At 40.3% G+C, this 19693-nt stretch overlaps 1 protein-coding gene across 1 annotated transcript in view; it reads left to right on the top strand.

Moving 5' to 3' along the window:
* Positions 1 to 19693, top strand: part of SEC63 (SEC63 homolog, protein translocation regulator) — a 103265-nt gene that overhangs the window by 43812 nt on the left and 39760 nt on the right. The window contains exons 5-8 of the mRNA XM_006258510.4: positions 8586 to 8647; positions 13662 to 13720; positions 16046 to 16096; positions 18889 to 18997. Coding sequence (XP_006258572.1) covers positions 8586 to 8647; positions 13662 to 13720; positions 16046 to 16096; positions 18889 to 18997 — 281 coding nt within the window. The remainder of the gene's footprint in view (positions 1 to 8585; positions 8648 to 13661; positions 13721 to 16045; positions 16097 to 18888; positions 18998 to 19693) is intronic.

The raw sequence follows: 19693 nt of genomic DNA, 5'->3' as shown, positions 1-19693 counted from the left end.
CTTTAGAATGTTGAGGGAGTTTTGCAGCTGAACCCAGAAGACATCCTCATCAAGTACAATGTTCCTTACATTTCTGGGTACTTTAAGATCCTCAATTATTAATAATTTTTGAACAGCTTCTTTGTTTTTTAGTAAACTTACTAGAGTTTGAGTGTCACTATTTTATTCTTTGCATTCTTTTCTTCCTGCTGCTTCTTAAAGACTGCAACTACAATATGAGTAGCTTTTACATGTTTTATATCTTCATTTGATCTTCTATAGATCTTTTGCAGAGTCTCCAACTTCATGATGTCATTAAGAAGCAAGTTTAGCCCATGGGATGCACATCCGATTGCAGTAATGTGGATATTTATCTGTTATGTTTTCCCATGCTGCTTTCATGTTACTTGCATTGTCAGTCAGCAAAGCAAATACTTTACCACTCCCAATATTCTGTAGGACGTCACATATTTCATTACTGACACTCTGCAGTATGCCTTTTTTTCTCCTGTTTCAATGCTTCTATATAAAAAAACTGGTTGAGGTGTTATCACAAATTTTATGATTCCTTTTCCCTGCACGTTTGTCCATCCATCTGTAAGTACTGCAAGACTGCTTCATTGATTTGATTTTTCATTGCACAGATTGCATTACAAGTTCATATTCTGACTCTAAAAGAGGCTTTGGGACTCTAAAAGAGGCTCAAAGAATGTCTGCTAGGCAAACAGTATGATGGTCTTAGTAATTCAAAAGCTTTCTGCCAGTATGCATTTTCAGTTATTGACAATGGCATCCCAGAAGAATATAGTGCTCTTGCAAGAGCTTGGTCAGTTGTTTTTTTCCTGATCTTCAGGTGTCATCTTGTCTACAAATGAAGCTATTGAGAGTCTTTTACATACAGTTGGTTGCAATATTTTGGTTACTTGAGGATGTTAATTAGGCAACCCTTTGTGATGCTGAAGTTATAGAAGAAGCAGCAGTAGGAGGACTTCTGGATTGAGAATGTTGGAAAGAGCTACTTGCACTTTCATCATCATGATCTATCTCCTCCTCACACCCATGAAGGATTTTTTAATGTCTACAAGACACTTCTTACATACAAGGATGTGTTTGGTCATCCCAGTAGCATTTGGCAATATTTGCAAATCACTTTTTTTTTTTTCTCAGAATAACTTGCGGTGTGGAAATGCTTCTATATGCTAGAAGTTGGTCTTACCATTTTGCTGAGAGAGAAAAAAGAAACATGTAATTTAGTGGCTAGCTTGCGCATATAAACAAACACTAAGCTACAGTGTGTACAAATTTAGTAATGGATGGAGGAGAGGCCTCCTCAGAGTTAACTGAACAACTTCTCTGCCCTGCAGGGCTTACCTCACTGCTAAGGTTGGGTGATTTGTCACAAAATGTAAGATTGGTAGGAATTCAATTATAAATTACATAAGTTATAAAAAATATACTAATGCAGCTACAATGTAGTTTCAATTAAGAAGTATACTTTCTTTCAGCTCCTTTGTGCTGCTTCTGTACTTCTGTGGATCTCAAGGTCACAGGGCCAGGAGAAGGCAGGTTCCTTGCAACTCCAAAACCTTTAGACTTGTGCTCTTTCCTCTCCTGAGGCTTTTGAGCAAGCAGGGCAATACATTCCTTGTTTCTAATCTCTACAAGAACAAATGGATGCTGCTGCCAGTGTCCACTCTCAGTCCTTTGAGGCCTAGTCAGGAGGACAGGAGCAGATCAGCCAACCTCTAGATCAAAAGTCAACAATAGAGGAAGTCCACCAGCAAGAAGGCACTGAATCCTTTTTCCTTCTCGTGAAAATGGCAGTTCCCCCTGGGGGCAGAAATGCATCTTCTTGCATTTAAGAGTCATACTGTACTGCTTGTCCTCAGTGTACAGGAATTGTAATGATCTGATACTATAGATGGTCTTACATAAAAGTCTTCCTCTTACATAGCTAGTAGAAAACATATTGCTACCCTTTACTCCCCAAAATATGAACACCTTGTCTTAAACATTTTATTCATCATTTGAAAAGAAAATATAAAAGAAATATTTCATAAGAAGTTTTTTTTTAATTTTTCAAAAAATGTTCAATTTTTCTAATTTTTCAGAAAAAAAACAGAAAAAGTCCTCAAAAAAAGGGAAGAAAACTTTTTTTTTCTGGAATTTTTCTGTTTTTTTTTTTTTCTAGGCCTTTGCATCTCTAGTAGTAACTCTGGAGACAGACACACTGACCTATACCATTCAGGTTTCCCTCGTTTTATGCGGGTTCTGTATGAGCAAATTTGTTCTCATGCGACCATCCTTTTTATACCAAAAATTTGTTATATGCAAGGTAAATTCACTCTTATGTGATTGGCGTGGTGGAAGCCTGCAGTCAGATGCTTTGTGCGGTACATTGTGGGAGTGATGTGCACCAAAATATAGTCTCCTGTGTAGATCTTTGCCCCTCGCTCATCCACGACATGTTTCTGTAGTTGCCATCCCCATTATGTAGTGCCCCGTGCTTGTGTGTACTGTCTGCTGTTGGTGACTACCAAAATTGTCTTGTAAAAGTGGTAGAAATGGGTCAGTACAGTCGAGGACTTCAAATGTATCCCTATTTGTTACATTATAAAGTGGGTTCCCTTTATGCGAGTTCAAGTTATGTGTTGTTTTCCAGGAATGCATGTACAGCATAAAGTGAGGGAAATCTGTACCTCCAACAGGTTTCTCCAGTGAGTGTCAAGGGAATGTCAAGACCTTTCAGTAAGACCTGTGATTTTACTCTTCAGGCAATGCAGGCCTTAGTATTAGGCCTAAAATCTGTTGATCAGTGAGAGATCCAAGAGAGAAGACCTCTGCAGCCCAGAGCAGGTAGATATTAGAGAAGCACATGCTTAGCAGCAAGGTAAGGAAGTGGAGCTCCACAATCAGTTTAGTTATGAGAGATTAAAGGTAGTGGGATAAATTTATGGGGGAGGGTGATCAGATTATGGAAAGAGGTATTCTGATTCTCCACTTAGGGTGTGTGATGGTGGAGTTTTGTTCTTCCCTAGTTGCAGAGCAAAATGGAGAGGTTTTGTTTTTTCCCATGTTTCTGGGCTTTGCTGGTTCTCACATGTGACTGGGAAGGATTTTTTTTTTCCCCTTCCAGTTGCTACAGCTGTCAGGGTGAGAGAGTGGGATTAATTTCCATCAGAAGCACTTGTTGCGGTTGGCAGCAGCTGAGTCTGGGGATTTTGGCTGGAGTATGCTGATGCTCTTGTTGGGACTAAAACTTGGAGGATCCTGGTTAGAAGGTCTTGCCTCTGTGCACAGTCAGACTGATCAACATATTTGGAGGCAGAAAGGGTTTTTGCCCTTCTTTGTAGAAAGAGCATGGCTCTCTTCCCTGGATCTCTCTAATGTGTTTTAACAACTCTTGCAGTGACAGGATCCTGACACTACTCTTGCCCTGTTGTTTTACCTGTGACAAGTTAGGGTGTTTTGGAACAATATACCCTGTAGTTTTGTAGTAGGGTCATTTGTGTAGTTTTATTAATAGGTTGAACAAGCACCAGTATGGGATGATTTAGATATGAATGATCCTGTCTTGATTAGATGGTTGGATTAGATTGATCCCGGGGGTCCCTTCCAACTCTACTTTTCTTTGATTCTCTGATTGTAGCCCAGGAACCTGAATGGAAGGTGCTTAGCTGAATAAGGTATAGACCACAGGATAAAAATTTGTCAGCATCATGTTTGCTTTTGACAGTTTTCAGCACCATTTACTCCATCCTCCATTTTCTAACTGATGTCAATGCCAACTGCAACACTGGCAGTGTTGACTTTAGAAAATTCCATAAGAGGAAAGGCCAGTATTGAATGAATCAGATGAGCCCCTTAGGGACTTGAGGAAGTTGCCTTTCAGATATAGCAATGGCATTTTGCCCAAGAGTCTGCCTTGTATGTCATCCGGATGACCATGTACATGCAGTATGTGGCACCATAGACTAATTTGCAGCGTAGGGTTTGTTTTGTTTTTTGACACCAGGAGATCCTTGTGCCAAAAAACCTGTACCTAAAAAAGCAGGGTGGTACATGTGGCAGCAGCCTGTGCCGCCTGAAACCGGAACTTGGCTGGTTGGAGCCACACTCCAGCTGCCAGCCAGGCTCCCTGCTGCTGGATCACTATGGCTGCAGCCCCTAGGACACCGGGTAAGGCTCCCCATGGGGCAACATGCCGTACACCAGAGCATGCATGCGTGGGCATTCCCCAGAGATGAGTAGGAGCTGCACATTGTGTCACTGCTGTTTGTCCCTGTGGAAACCGATGTTCCCACTCATGGGGACGCACCCAGACTGTTTCAGAGATGTGTTGGGAGGACTGGCCAGCACCCTCAGACATATACTTTGGCACTGTAATTGTCTGATCTCCTTTACGTTTTGATCTGCCAAGCCATAGTGGAAGAAAACATGGCTATTATTAATTTATGCTTCCTTAACTTGGGCAGGTGCATTTAGTACTCTCCTTTTTTATTAATTTCTAGCATTAAAGAGCTAGTAGAAGGTGGTAGGAATAATGTCTCTCTCTGCTTCTGACGCTTCTGGGAAGCGGAATGCTTCCTTTTCCCCAACCTTTTGGCAATCAGCAACTCATTACAGCATCTTTTAGCAGACCCTATAGTAGTTTCCATAGTGCAGAAACTTGCCAAGAGCATCAAAACATCCCTTTCTGGCTCTTGTTGGCAGGTAAGGATATAAGCTGGATGCTTTTTTCAGAAAGCTCACTCTTCAGGCTCATTTAGCCACTCTTGTGTAAGTACTGAAATGCAGTTAATATCTCAAACACCTTATTCAAAGTACTGTGGCCGTGGATGAAACTTCCACGTTGTTCATGGCTAAACTTCTGGCCTTGCTCTGGGACATGGAAGCAGTTTGGCAGAAGTCCATGCTTTCTCTTGGATGTAATGTGCTGCAGTGCTTAGTTTGGAAGAACAAGCCATATTTAACTGGAACATGCCTCATAGTTGCTGCTTGATGGACTTGTTAACTTCCCACAGATGCATACTGAGCACAAAGAGACAGCTTGACTAGTGACTGTTCAAGAATCATGTAGGTAGATTTATGCCACCTGCTGCCCTTTCTTTTTACCTTGGAATTTTGATTTTAATTCAAAACTGTGATAGAGAAGGAACAAAGGTATGTGCCATGTTACTTCTGTGTCAACAGATGATATTCTTACAAATACTCTCCCCTTTGCAATGAATATATGGCTTTTCAAGGTAGTTCAATACTGGGGCACCATGTCATGCAAGGATATAGGTATAAAGACAGCTCTTAAAGAACAACTGTAACATATTGGTTGTGGTAGCAAATACTGAGTGACATGCTTTTATGAAAATGTATTTAGCCCTACTATTTTTACAATTATTTTTTTTTTTAGTTGAAGGAGGATATGGCCTATATATTGTTTCTGAAAAATATATGTTTCTGAAAGACAAAGTTGCAATTGAAATATATTGTTTATGGGTTTTTTCTTCCTTTTTTTCTTTGTTCTATTTGTAGGTATTCAGTTATGCAACATCTATTCTTTTTCTAGCTTCTGTCCTGCTGAAATATTTGACTGGCTTGCTTAAAAATAAGCTGTTTTAAAAGTGATCTCTGTTACAAAAATTTGGATGAAGGATTAAGACTTTTATAATTTTCATGAATGCTATCCATTTTAAAACCATGGTCTTTAGCCAGGAGGTTTTAATTAAAATCTTAAGACTGAAGTTTGTATAAGAGCGTTCAAAGTTTTAATGAGACACATGAATTCATTTCTTGTTTAAGAAGCATAAATTTTAGACTTAAGTGAAACAAACTATTTTATTTTAAACTGCATTATATTTTAAAATGCTTCTTTATGGCTTTCTTCATGTTGGACCTAACACAGCCAGTATTTTTGATTATAGCAAGTGAACAAACTTCTACTGGTGGCTTATGAGACGGTAAGATAAAATGACCTGCCACCACATTAACTTTTACTTTTTTGAGATGGATTTTCCAGGTTAAGGTTTCCCTAGTTTTCATAGATTCTTCAGGAATGATAGATATTATATAGAATTTTTTGCTGTTGCTGAGCCCCCTTAGTAGCTGGAGATCAGAGCCTCTGATCTACTTCACCTGTATAGAATTTGAACAGAACAAACAAGCATATATGTTTTATTCTCACAGTAAAGAGGCTGTATTTGCACTCAAGAGACCTGCTCTGTACAGGCTCCTTTGGCGGCGTCACTTCCTTTTTTTAGGTCTATAAAATGTGGATAAGCCTTTTTGTCCTTACTTAAATCGAGGCAGGGATAGTTATGTTTAGTATTGGGTTGTTAGGCCTCCTGGTGCTGCTGTTATATGAATCTATTGATTTTATTGCACTAGTTGCATTCAGCTGACCATGCTGCTTGGTTTTACCGTAGAGGGAAATATATTTTCTAATTAGAGCAGTGATTCTCAATCTTTTCAGTGTCGGCATCCTTCCATCACTTCTTTGAATGCAGTAGTATGCCTGGTTGAGAACTACTCTTGGTGCTTCTCAGTTGGGTTTGGCTGTCTCCAGGTAGAAGTACCCCCTGCACTGCTGCACAGCTAGCCCAGGAAGGGCTGTAGCATGTACACGCTCTATTAGACATTAGGGTTTTGATCAGCCTAAAGCAGGCAGGTGCTGCCTTCTGCTGTGCAGCTCTTCCTGATCCAACCCCCTTTACATTTCTGCAAACAGAGGCACGCGAGTGGAACTGGCTCATGCAGCTCTGTTCCTGGGAAGGGTGTAGGGGATCAGGACAGGTTACACAGCAACAGCCAGCTCTTGCATGCTTTAGGCTGATCAGGAGGAGCACATGGGCAGTTAACTGGCGGCTGCTGTTGCAGCAGCAGTACCTGTGTTGCAGCCTCTTGAAGGGATCTCGCGGCACCCTTGGTTGCCATGGAACTCCAGTTGGGAACCACTGAGTTAAAGCAAAAACCTGAAGTTTCATTTTGTTTTTGCTGCAATTTAGAATGAACTATTTAGTTCAGATAAGCTTCTTGGGGAGAGAAGAAACTAATGTAACAACTACGTGGCTGAAAATGTGAAAAACAGATGAAAGTAGCTTTACAGCAGGGATGGCCAATTGGCAGCCCATGGGCTGCTTGAGGCCCATGATCAGTTAACATATGCAGTTTGTGTGGTGGGGGCCATGTGCTGCTGGTGTGGGGGCTGGGATTCACATGGTGGTGGGGGCCGGGTTTGTTTTGCTAATGCAGTCCATGTAGTGGAGAAGAATCTTTGGGGTGCATACTGAAGTTGGACAGCCTGCTTTATAGGCTGATTATAACTTCTTGTATGGGAGCCATAACTTTGAACAGTTATGGCTCCCATACAACATGCTTCCATGTCCATACATTCAGAGCCAATTTCTCTGAACAGTTAACACAGTTTTTTATGTGCTAATTTGCAAGCAGCATGATTTTCAAATGGCGGGATTTTATCAGCATGTTTATTGTATTTCTTTTGAAATAAGATGGCCTCTGATGCAAGATGTACCCAAACTTTCTGATGCTTATTTCTGACCTTACAGATGTCTTTGGTGCCTACAAGAGCTTTTTACTTGTTTACTTTGATTAAAGATAGAGACCAATTTTAGAAGAAACATTTCTGTATAAAACTCTCTTGTATTACAAGGAGTATAGTATATTCCAAGATTTGATTGCAGTAGGTCATGTTCTTTGTACATGACTTCTATCCATGTACAAATTGGTATTTTTAAACCAGTTTTCTTTAGGTTAAAGGTTCATTCATTTGTTCATTCTTTTTTCTGAAGCCATTTTTGAGTTAATACAAATCTTTCAGTCAAACTACTCTTTAATAATGGATCTGTTCTTCCTGTAATTCTTCCAAACTACAATACCCAGGCAAAACACCCAAGTTTGGGCCTGTTTAGAATACATTATTTACATTACATTTCATTATCTTTTTTGTGACAGTCTATGGTTTGGGCAACAGCAGTCTTATTTTTTTTTTTTTTTAATTAAAAAAGAAACATATAACTCTAGGTCAGGGATCAGCAACATTTTTGGACACAGTGCCAAAAACACCTGTGACCTTGACTTGTAAGATGTTGGCATGCCAGGAGCAGATGATGGGGAGCAATGAGGGCACCCGATCCTTGTTGTGGCAGGGCAGCCTTGAGGCGTGTGCCAAGCAAAATGCTTTCAAATGCCACACTCTGGCACCCATGCTGGGTGGGGGTTGCCTACCCCTGCTCTAGGTGTATTCAGAAGAATATACATGGCCTCAAGGATGAAAAGTCCAGCATGGCAGCATGCACCATAACAGCTCATTCCACCCAATTATCCTGCGCACTGCCGCTTTAAAGTTCTCCCCCTTTTAGGGCCTCTAAGGTACTTTCACACTTATGGGTTGAATGCCCTTGAATTTCGGGCAAATCTGTGCAAGCAGACTGATTTTTAGAGCAGTTAGAAGTATTGATCTTTCTCCTGCTATTTTATCATTTTTAGACCATCAAAACACCATCTCCAAAATCTGTTTAACAGGGCTTGATATGCTACATTTTTAATGTAGAGATACTTTCCACTAACTTGCTGTTTATTTTCTTTAAAATTAGTTTAACTGACGAAGAATCTCGAAAAAATTGGGAAGAATTTGGCAATCCAGATGGGCCACAAGGTAAAAAATTTAAGTTATAATCTCTCTTTTACACTTCACTCCTACTAATAGCTGTTGAGCCACAGCAGCTGGTTTGAGTCCTGCTCATTTCTCAATGGATATAGGATAATTATATTCATTTGGCTGAAGGAACATGTCAGGTTAGTTCTCAGCTTGTCAAATTTTACAAATAAGGCTTCTAGGAGAATTGGGGAACCAGGAAAAGTTTGCCTGATTGATTTAAAAACAATTTAGAACTTTGTTTTAGAGAAAATTGCAGAGGTGTTATTACTTATCTACTTCAGTAACTTATCAGAGAAATCTGCCAATATTTTATGGTATAGAGGGGTAAAAAATAATATTATCTTATAAATACTTTTAAAATGTGATGGTAACCTATTTTCAAGTTTCTTTGTGTGTATAATATCACATATATTAATAAAATGAAGTTATGCTGAAGTGAGACTCCAGGCTATAATGCACTACATTTTCTGAAGGTTTTAAATACATGAGAGCAGGTTTTCAATTAAGTGGGACTGTTTATTCCAGGATTCATGCTTATGAACTATTATACTCTATGGTGCCAGCACTGTTGTCAAACATTCAAGGGAATTCTAACAGCCAGGATCAGTCCTCTGCAATACTTAAGATACTGTAACCTTAGGTTCAGGTACTACTTCAAGTAGTTAAACGGTATCTGACTCCTTATCTTGAGTAGTAGTTACAGTGAGGGCTTACATAAAGTGCACAAAGCAATATTTAAACTAGTTATGTTTGCGTATGGTTATTGTCTTAAAAATATTAATATATTGCTATAATCTAAAAAAAAGAGAAACCACCTACAAATTTGAGTCCAATAGTTGAAATATGAAAATAGCGTGTGAATTTTATTAATAAAATACTTCACAAACTGTATCTGTCCTTGCAAGAACTGTATGCATAGTTGGATATAGGTGAACAGCTTCAATTAAACTACATACAGAAAAAAGATTTTATTGTACAAAACCAGATTTTTTTTTACGAGGTCTGGACTGATTCAATTATGTATACCTTTTTAGCCTCGATCACTAATTCTGTTGTCACTAACGTTGTTTTCTTGGTTTTAGTAGTAATGAGACACTAGCATATTTGTATGCTTACCACCCATCTTCCTGGATGCTTGATATGTTCTTTGTTGTGAGAAGCCAATATCAGTTTTAGTGTTCTACTGCACATTACCTACCTGGCTGCTAAGCTTAGTGAAAGTAGTCTTCAAGGGCCACCAAGTGAAAGGCACCAAAACTCCTGCAGAGACCACAGGGCACTGCTGCCAAAGATTGAACCCTCCTTTAAGCAAGTTAGCGGCATAGAATTCCATAATAATGGTGCAAAAATATTTAGAGTAGAGTATCTCCAACAATTTTATATTGTGAACCGTAACTTAATAGACAATTTGCAGTTTCCCAGATCACCTCCCAGATCACAAACCTGTGGGTGCTATGACAGTTGTTTAGGTAGATTAATCTTGGGAAGGTATTTAAGTGTGTATGCACCTGCCAAACAGTAGGCCCTTGGCAGACATTTTATTTATGGCACGGCTAATATGTTAATTGGACCATAAATTGCTACATACCACACATTCAAGCAGTTTATGGTATGATGAAATGACAAAGCAGCCACAAAAACTGGTTTGTACCACATTTTAATATGAACATGTGGCATGAACGTGTCGGAGCACAAATTTAAGATTAGGGAGTGGCTCTTCAATCCAGGGCTCCTGGTGCCATTGGGCAGCCCAGCTGTATGCATACCCTTTGAACATGCTGGGCATGTAGGGAGCCTGAGATTGGGAAGCTAACATTTGACCTTGGGCTCCCAGTGCTGCTGTGACATTTAAAGCCCTGCTGTGCAGACTGATGCTAGGCTGCATGGTGCACCTTGCAGGGGTCAGCTATGTTCCAGACCCCGGGGCAGCCCCGAGGTCAGTACACAGGTGCCCTTTGTCCCTTTGAAAAGCACACTGTGCAGCCCAGTATCAGGGAACTGGTTCTGTGATGACAAGCTCTGCTAGCACACAATTTGCCAGCACGCGGCCCCGCCCCTCCCATTAGATTCTATATGTGGAAAAATTATAAATTTGGTATCATTTTCCAGGTGTAGAATCTAGTTATTGGAGTGTTGTCTTGAATTCAGATTGCGATCATGCAGGGAACCCAGGCCCTGTGCTTTGAAAAGCACACTGTACAGCCCAGTACCAGGGAATTGGTTCCTTAATGACAGGCTACGCTAGCACACAGCATGCTTGGGATCGTGGGCCTGGGTTCCCTGCATGCTGGCAAGCTGAATTCAAGGCAACACTCTAATTATTAGATTCTACACCTGGAAAATTATACAAATTTATAACTTTTTCACATATAGAATCTAATGGTGGGGGCATGCTGGCAAGCTGAATTCAACCCTCCATGGGGGAACCAGTTCATAGATTGTAAGGGACTGGAAGGGATCTTGCAAGATCATCAGGTCCAGCCCCTCTGCACTAGACAGGAAAGACAACTGGGGTCAGGTGATCCCAGTGAGGTGACTGTCCAATCTCCTCTTGAAGATTTCCAGGGTGATTGCACCACCTCCGGAAGGAGTTTATTCCACAGTGTGGACAGCTTAATTGTGAAGAAGTTTTTCATAGTGTTAAAACTGAAATGGTTTTCTAGGAGTTCGTGGCCATTACTCCTGGTTTTCCACAAGAGTGCCCTGCTGAACAGTTTTTCACCGAGCCCTTGATGTATTCTCCCGATATAGCGATAAGCTGCTACCAAGTCCCCTTTCAGCCTTCTCTTTTTTTAGGCTGAAGAGACCCAAGTCCCTCAGCCTTTCCTCATATGGCTTGCCTTGCAAGTCTCTGATCATATGGGTGCCTCTTCTCTGGACTATCTCAAGCCTTTTATGACCAAGTAACTAAATCCTTGGATGATGGTGTTGCCGTGGACATAGTCTTTCTAGACTTTAAGAAGGCCTTTGACACTGTCTCTCACCCCATCCTCATCAATAAATTAAGCGACCATGGCATTGATACCTACACAGTTGGATGGGTAAAAAAATTGGCTGATGGGGCACACCCAGAGAGTAGTGGTGGACGGGTTGTACTCAGCCTGACGAGACGTGAGCAGTGGGGTTCCCCAGGGCTCGGTCCTTGGGCCCGCACTGTTTAACGTCTTCATCAGCGACTTGGACGAGGGGGTGGAAAGCACGCTGTCCAAGTTTGCTGATGACACTAAGATGTGGGGTGAGGTGGACACACTCGAAGGGAGAGAGAGGCTGCAAATAGATTTAGACAGATGACAAAAGTGGGCAGATGAGAATAGGATGGGGTTCAACGTAGATAAATGCAGGGTGCTGCACCTTGGGAGAAGGAATCCACAGCATACATACAGGCTGGGGAGTTCCCTTTTTGAAAGCACAGAGGCAGAAAGGGATCTTGGAGTCATTATTGACTCCAAGATGAACATAAGCCGCCAAAGCCAGACTGCAGTCAGCAAGGCCAGCCATACCTTATCATGCATCCAAAGGTGCATCTCAAGCCGGTCCAGAGAGGTGATACTCCCCCTCTATGTGACTTTGGTCAGGCCGCAGTTGGAGTACTGCGTCCAGTACTGGGCGCTGCACTTCAAAAGGGATGTGGCCAGCCTGGAGAGGGTTCAGAGGAGGGCCACCCACTTGGTGAGAGGGCAGCAGGACAGGCCCTACGAGGAGAGACTGAAGGACCTGAACCTGTTCAGCCTCAGCAAGAGGAGGCTGAGGGGAGACCTGGTGGCTGCCTACAAACTCATCAGGGGAGATCAACAGCAAATAGGTAGAGCCTTTTTCTCCCCAGCATCACCTGGGGTGGCAAGGAACAATGGTAATAAGCTGATGGAGAATAGGTTTAGGTTAGAGATCAGAAGGCAATATTTTACAGTTAGGGTGGCCAAAATCTGGAACCAACTTCCCAGAGAAGTGGTCCTTGCCCCTACCTTGGGCAAATTCAAGAGAAGGTTAGATGATCTCCTGTCTGGGGTCTTGTGAACCCAGCATTTATTCCTGCCTGTGGCAGGGGGTCAGGCTAGATGATCTGTTCAGGTGCTTCCTGACCCTAGCTACTGTGATATTATAAGCTTTTCTGCGTCCTTGTTGAAGTGCAGCACCCAGAACTGGATGCAGTACTCCAGCTGCGATCTCACCAATGCTAAGTAAAGTGGAGGAATCACTTCCTTGGTTTTGCTTGAGATGCATAGGTTGATGCATGCCAGAGTATTGTTTGCCCTGCTGGCTACAGCATCACACTGCCGGCTCTGGTCTATTATTATCCCTAGGTCCCTTTCAGTTGTGGTGCTAGTCAGTTTGGCACCACCGAACCTATAAGGATGTTGGGGATTGTTTGTTGCCAGATAGAGCACTTTTTACTTCTCAGTGTTGAACTTCAGCTGGTTCTGATCCGTCGGTTCCCTGTTGCTGGGCTGCTCAGCAAGCATTTAAAAAGTCTAGGTGCAAGACGAGACCTGGATCAGGGACCAAGCCCTCAAAATAGGGCTCTCCTCACACTAGTAGCCATGCAATGCAATCTGATCCTGGATCCCCAAAATCACATGCGTTTCAATGCAATATCTGGCTTGGCAGGATATATAATTTGTTGGGATCTGAGATCAGATCCCATGATTAAATTAACAGCTGCTAGGACCTTTAGAAGCAGCAATAAATGGAAGTGTTGGAATATGACCAACCAGACTGCGGCAAACCTGTCATTTGATGCATCACAGTTTGAGGGCCAGTGTTATAATGCATACTTGTATTGTGCAAGTTACAAGTAGTTTGGAAACATTAAATGAAAATTCTTAATTTGTTAACTCTCTGGATACATGAGCAGACTTGTTCTTAATCTCTCTTTATAATTGGCTAAATTTGTTAGAATTTCCATGACAAATACCAGTGCAGATGCAGGCTATTACTAAAAACTCCTGTTGACTTTAAAAGAATCCTTTGCCATTATATAATTAACTTTTTTACCTTTTGATTTCTTTTCCAGCTACAAGCTTTGGTATTGCATTGCCAGCTTGGATTGTCGATCAGAAGAATTCTATTTTGGTAAGTAACTTGGCTTAATGTTTTGACACGCTAAGGTTTTGATCCTTCAAGAATGTAAATGCATATGCTACTTATGCCTGTGAGTTCCATATTTATTCAAATACATGATGACCCTGAATATAAGACACCCCTCCCATTAGACTCTATATGTAGAAATATTATAAATTTGTTGTAATTTTCCAGGTGTAAAATCTAATTATTGGAGTGTTGTCTTGAATTCTTCCTCTTCCCACTGCTACAGCAGGGAAAGTAATGATGGGGCGAGTGGTGTTGGGTGCCCCCCCCCCCCCCTTGCCCTCTACCCCTCCAAATTTCTTCCCCCTGCAGCCTTTGTGTGCTTTCCTCCTCCTCCTCCCCCCCCCCCCCGCTTTACTGTCAGACCCTACTCTGGCTCTGTTCACTCCCCAAGCACAATGTGAAGGTGAGCTGCATGTGACAGTAAGGGGGGTGCAAAAGGGACAGAGGGGCAGGAACTGCAGAGAAGAACAGGAAATTGCTGTGGCCCTAACTCTGATTGCTGAAAATTTTAACACAGGTATTCCATAAACACACTTTTGAGCACCAATTTTGTACTTATACATAATACAAACCGTTCATGGTATTAATCAAGAACCAAAAGTTGTTACCCAGATTACGGGTAACCTTATGAGCTGGCTTCTGATAAAGAGGCAGAAACAGATCTACACCCCAGCCTTTTATTTGCTTGCACTTTAAAACATAAAAACAACCATGTATCCCAAAGTCATTCTGGCTACCTGTGACAGCAAAACGTAGATTCTCACCTGTATTGGCTGGGGAGACTTGAGAGGTGAGAGGATGGCGGCACGCAGATTAACAGCAAATCTTCTTGAATTTTTTGAGTTCTCCAAATTCCCTTCTAGCCTACACCCAATGTTTATAGATGGTTGGTTCTAATATTCTTATAAATGATATCTGATTGGTTTTATTTAAAGTTCTTTGTTTCACTGAAACTTGGAATTAATTCCCGCTCACAACTAGAACCATGCATTCTTGTCAAAAGTCTTGGAACACTCCAAAAATGTATATGCAGATGAGGCACAGGGGTGCCTGGTCCATTTCTACCCCATAGAAGTAAGCGCCACACTGATCACATGTGATAGGCTGAGAGATGTGGTGGCAGAGCCTCTCAGCTACATAGAAGTTTGATGTTTGCCAGACATTTAAGGCTTATGAAGAAACAGAAGTAATTGGAAATGGGAAAGAAAGACACTGCTTAGCTGTGTGAGTGAAGAGGAAATTGGAAGGTATTTGATGTAATGGTTTACCATGACTTGACGAAGAGTTGGTGCTGAGGGGGTCTGAGCATAATGGGCACTATAAGTTAATCGGATGGGCTATGTTGACCTAGTCTTGTTGTAGGTTCCCATCAGCATTTTTTTTGGCTCCAAGGGAGGGTGTCAGAGCTTGTTCTGGCAACTTCTCTGAATGCTGGCCTGATTATTGCCATACCTCCAGGCACTGGGCTCTCTCTCTCTCTCACACCTTCATCGTTGTTTTCCATGTCTGATCTCTTGCTGCCTCTACCAGCAGCTTAATAATAGCCAGTGAAAACCCTCATCTTATATTCAAGTAAAAATATAATAATTGTGTTGGATTTTGCTGTTGAATCTTTTAGATGTGATGTTCTTTTCTTTTTCTGTGGGACAAGTTTCAGAATCTGAACTGATCAAAGCTTAAATATAATCTTTTTGGGAATAGAGTATTGATATGCTTAGAGATATTTTGTTGCAGAAATGGCACTGATAAGCCTATGAGCCTTTTCATACCTGTTCTGAGAAATGTACTTTTGTTCTTGCATACAAATATTTTAAGTATAAGCACAGAATCAAATCTGTAAGTCTCTTCTACCTGTAGGCCTTTTTTATAGTTTTAAAAATAAAGTTGTAGCATTTCCATTTCCATATAACATATGGGATGTGATTTGGCGCACACAGTTTAAATATTGTTTCTGATGTATAATATTTCAGTAGTATTGTTGGTCATACCTGCTTTCTTTCAAGTAGAATAACTGTGCCTTTCCTTGAAACCACTACTTAGCAGGCAGCATTTGGATAACTTAAAGCAATCCACATGAAACAAGATATTAGAGACAGGTCATGCTTAACAGTTACCATGTTTAATTGAGATCCTATCTATAATGGGCTATATTGTAGGTTAAACGATTGGTCCTCAAACACACACAAGAATCAACACAGCCACTCTACTATTAAGGTTGCATGAATTTGCTTTACGAGTACTGCTTGTTGATCTTATTTTAAATAAGAAATTTCTATTCCCTGATGCATCACAATTTCTTCCTTTTAGGTTTTGCTTGTGTATGGATTGGCATTTATGGTTATTCTTCCAGTTGTTGTGGTAAGTATTAAGTAAATAAATGGATAAAAGTTCTGTTTTCTGATGGTAAGAATGAGGACCTCAAACCTTGCTCCTAAGATAGTGTAGTAATCATTTATCTACTACATAAGTTCACTTGGAGAAGAGTGCTTAGGGAAAAGCTGTTGTGCCAAGTTACTTATAATTCTATAAACAACAAGCTGTGAACTAAACCAGAAATTGCCCATCTTTCTGTCATGCCTTATATAAGTACCCAGTGTTATTAATCTCAAACATACAGAAGTCATGGCCTTAGAGTCAGAACATTTAAAGATAATCTCATTTTAAAAATGAGGAAGTGTTTAAGGAGAGAAGCTGTGCAGCAGAATAAGAAATCTATTTCCTGGTAATTTTTCATTCTGTTAGTAGCTTTTTTTCCTCATTCAACCTGCTTTTGTAGTCTGGTGATTTACCATACTACAATTCATAACACACCAAAATCGTTTCTTTTCTCTCAAAGGAGATTAAACGTATAATTGTTTTAGGGTCAGTTTAATATTACTTTCAAGTCATTGCTTTAATGCTAATAATGGGTTGCTAGAGTGTTTCTACAGCTTTGGAAGGACTCTTCTGGTGGCCTGAGCTGAAGAGTGGGGCTTAGTCCTGGAGATTCCAGCAACAACATTGGAGCACCTCCAAATTCCCCATGTGAGAAGCATTTCCATTTGTTTGACTGAGAAGAGAAGCTGCTAACAGAAAATTATGAAAGAAATTTCTCATTTTTGGTTCTCTGGTCTTAGGCAGATTATGTTGTGTATTATTTTCAACTTGAGTTTTGGTGTTCCTGAAATCTTTATTAGTTAGAAATATTTTTTTATACCTTTTTAACTGCCTAAAAAACCACAAGGGATTATGCTGAATATTTTGCATTGTATTTAGGTTCACGTTTAAAAATATATAGCATAACTATTTTGTTACGAGTATTAGTCATCTCAAACTTTACTGAGAAGTGTTGTGCACTGTTTTTTGTAAACCCCAACAAACTAGCCAGAATGGATCCTGTGGCTAGGTGTGCTTTTGAAATGAAACTAGAAGCCTCCTTCTACCCTTTCCTATCCCCCTACCCCTACCCCCAACAAAAAAAGAAAGAAAAGAAAAGGTTATACCATAAATGTTGTTATCGCCTCTTCCATAAACACTCCCTGTTAAGCCCTTTGTTCCTTCTGCACACACAGAGATTCATGTAGAGTTTCAGACTTTGGGTACTACTGCAAGTATTACTATACTGAGTACTCTTGACAGCTCAACTGCACTGCTGCTCATAGCTCCTGATTCAGATTTGGGCTGGTATTCATGCTTTTGCTGAACTCCTTTGTCCAGTAGGACTGCACTAGATAGTCAGGATATTCAAGGCAGGGCACAATGGAAAAGAAAAAGAGTGAGCATATATGGTGCAATAAATGCATGCTTTTTACGATTTGTGACTTATGCAAGGGTAGTCTTGAATGAAGGAACCCCACTAAGGTATTAGTATCCCATTGTACTACATACTGCCACAAAACACAATCTGAATATAAAGCAAGACAACTATTGGATATGGGCCATTGGAAGGATAAAGAAACAAATTGGTGATAGGAAGATGGGATTTAGAGAGGGAGGAAACTTGGGTGAATGGGTGGAGAGAAGAAAAAAGAATGGAGGGAAAAGTGGGAGAAGGAAAAGTATGGGAGCATAGGCAGTAGAAAGAATGACTGGGGGCACATTTTTCTCTTCCCCAGTTGTCATTTTTCAATAGAAGTAGTAGTAGTCTGTTGTTATTATTTTGAACATCTGTATATAAAACAATTTGTATCTTATGTATAAGACTGAAAGTATTGTAAAAGCTTGCCGCAGCTTAAAGCATTGGTTTTCAAACTGTGTTCCATGGAACCTGGTGGAACCTCTGATGGGTCATCCGAGGTTCCACAAAGAGACTGGGGGTACTGGTGGAGTGGGCCAGAAGATGCTGCACTACCGTTGTCAGGGGTAGGGGCTCCTTGGCAGAAATAGTGATATGAAAGGTTCTGTGACCCTAAGAAGTTAGAAAACCACTGGCTTAACGGTTCAGTGAACCTTTATGAAAATTGCAAATGTATCTGATTGTTAAGCGCAATGTTTTTTGGCAGTTTCTTTAAAATATTATAAAATGTGGCCTGATCTACTAAGAGTCCTAAGTGGTTCCTGATCAGCTTGTAAAAAGCTTCTGCAAAATATAGCCATAGTTCGTTCTCTCTCTCTCTCTCTCTCTCTCTCTCTCTTTCTCTCGTTCCTTAGATTAGGAGGAGACAGCACTCTAAATTTCTGAGATCCACAGAACTCAACTCTGTATGAAAATATTAGAGAGAAATAATTTTTAAAATTTTCCATTTTAACTATTGGTGCCTGCCTTACTTTTCAGATCCTGAAGAATGAATATAAAGTAGTTATTGGCAAGTCTTACCTTCTAGTTGATATGTGCTATCATAATCTTGCAATTTTTCAGTTATAAATGCTTTGGAAGGATGTTCGTCATTTCTTATAGGAGTTTTATTTTTAAAATGTGCCCATGCAAACACGTTAGTCATAGAGTTGGTAAAGCCTGATTTTTGCAAAATCCAAATTGAACTGTCATTTTAACAGTCATAACAGAACACATTTAGATTCAATAGACTGAAGTATTTCGTATTAGATACAAATACTGGAAGTTTGTTATGAATAAATTCTCAACTGAAAAGCAGTTTAACATTGTATATTTTAGTAGATAGTGGTCAAAGATTGTTCATCGTTGACATTTTATCTTTATTTAAATGTCTTAGGGTTCTTGGTGGTACCGATCAATACGCTACAGTGGAGACCAGATTCTCATTCGCACAACTCAAATCTATACTTATTTTGTCTATAAAACACGAAATATGGATATGAAACGTAAGTAAAGTGGAATCTTAACAAAAACTAAAGTGAAGTGATGTCAATCTTTCTTCCACTTCTTAATATTTTAGGTTAAATATAGAAATTTGCATATTTAACTTCCTGTGGATTGCATATCTTTTTGAAAAGACAGTTCTCATCTGAAGATTTCAGTACTTTGCAAAGGTGTTTTAAATATTTTATCTCATTTTACACCTGGAGAAACAGGCACAGATGCTAACTTGCCTGTGGTCACGCATTTTGCAGTGCTAATCAAGAATGTAATCTATATAGTTTCTGGAGTTATAACCATTCAACATGCTACCTCCTCTAAGCTTACTGTTCAAAAAATATTTGCTTCTGGTGTTCTGGGGACTATAATAAAGCATTTACATTATCAAAGAGTTAAATGTAGATTTGGAAGCAGTAGTCATGGCTGAAGGTCTGTTATTGCAAATATCTGCTCTTAAAGCTTCAGGTATAAAATCTTACTCCATACCAATGTTCAGATTGCATTGGTATTCATTCTGTGTTTATACTATACCAGTTTTTGTTCACTCGCACCATTTTTAAAAAAGGAATATTTTTTTTCATAGGGAATGTCCACAGATCTATTACAATTTGGTTTTATTTCTGCTTCCAGCTCCCTTGGGACAGACCCAGACCTATCAGTCAAGGCACACTGGGAGTTATTGTGTCCCTGAAGCCAATCCT

This window comes from Alligator mississippiensis, chromosome 1 (genome assembly GCF_030867095.1).
Source record: "Alligator mississippiensis isolate rAllMis1 chromosome 1, rAllMis1, whole genome shotgun sequence".
Classification (NCBI taxonomy): Eukaryota; Metazoa; Chordata; order Crocodylia; family Alligatoridae; genus Alligator; species Alligator mississippiensis.
This window is presented reverse-complemented; position numbering and strand designations above follow the sequence as displayed.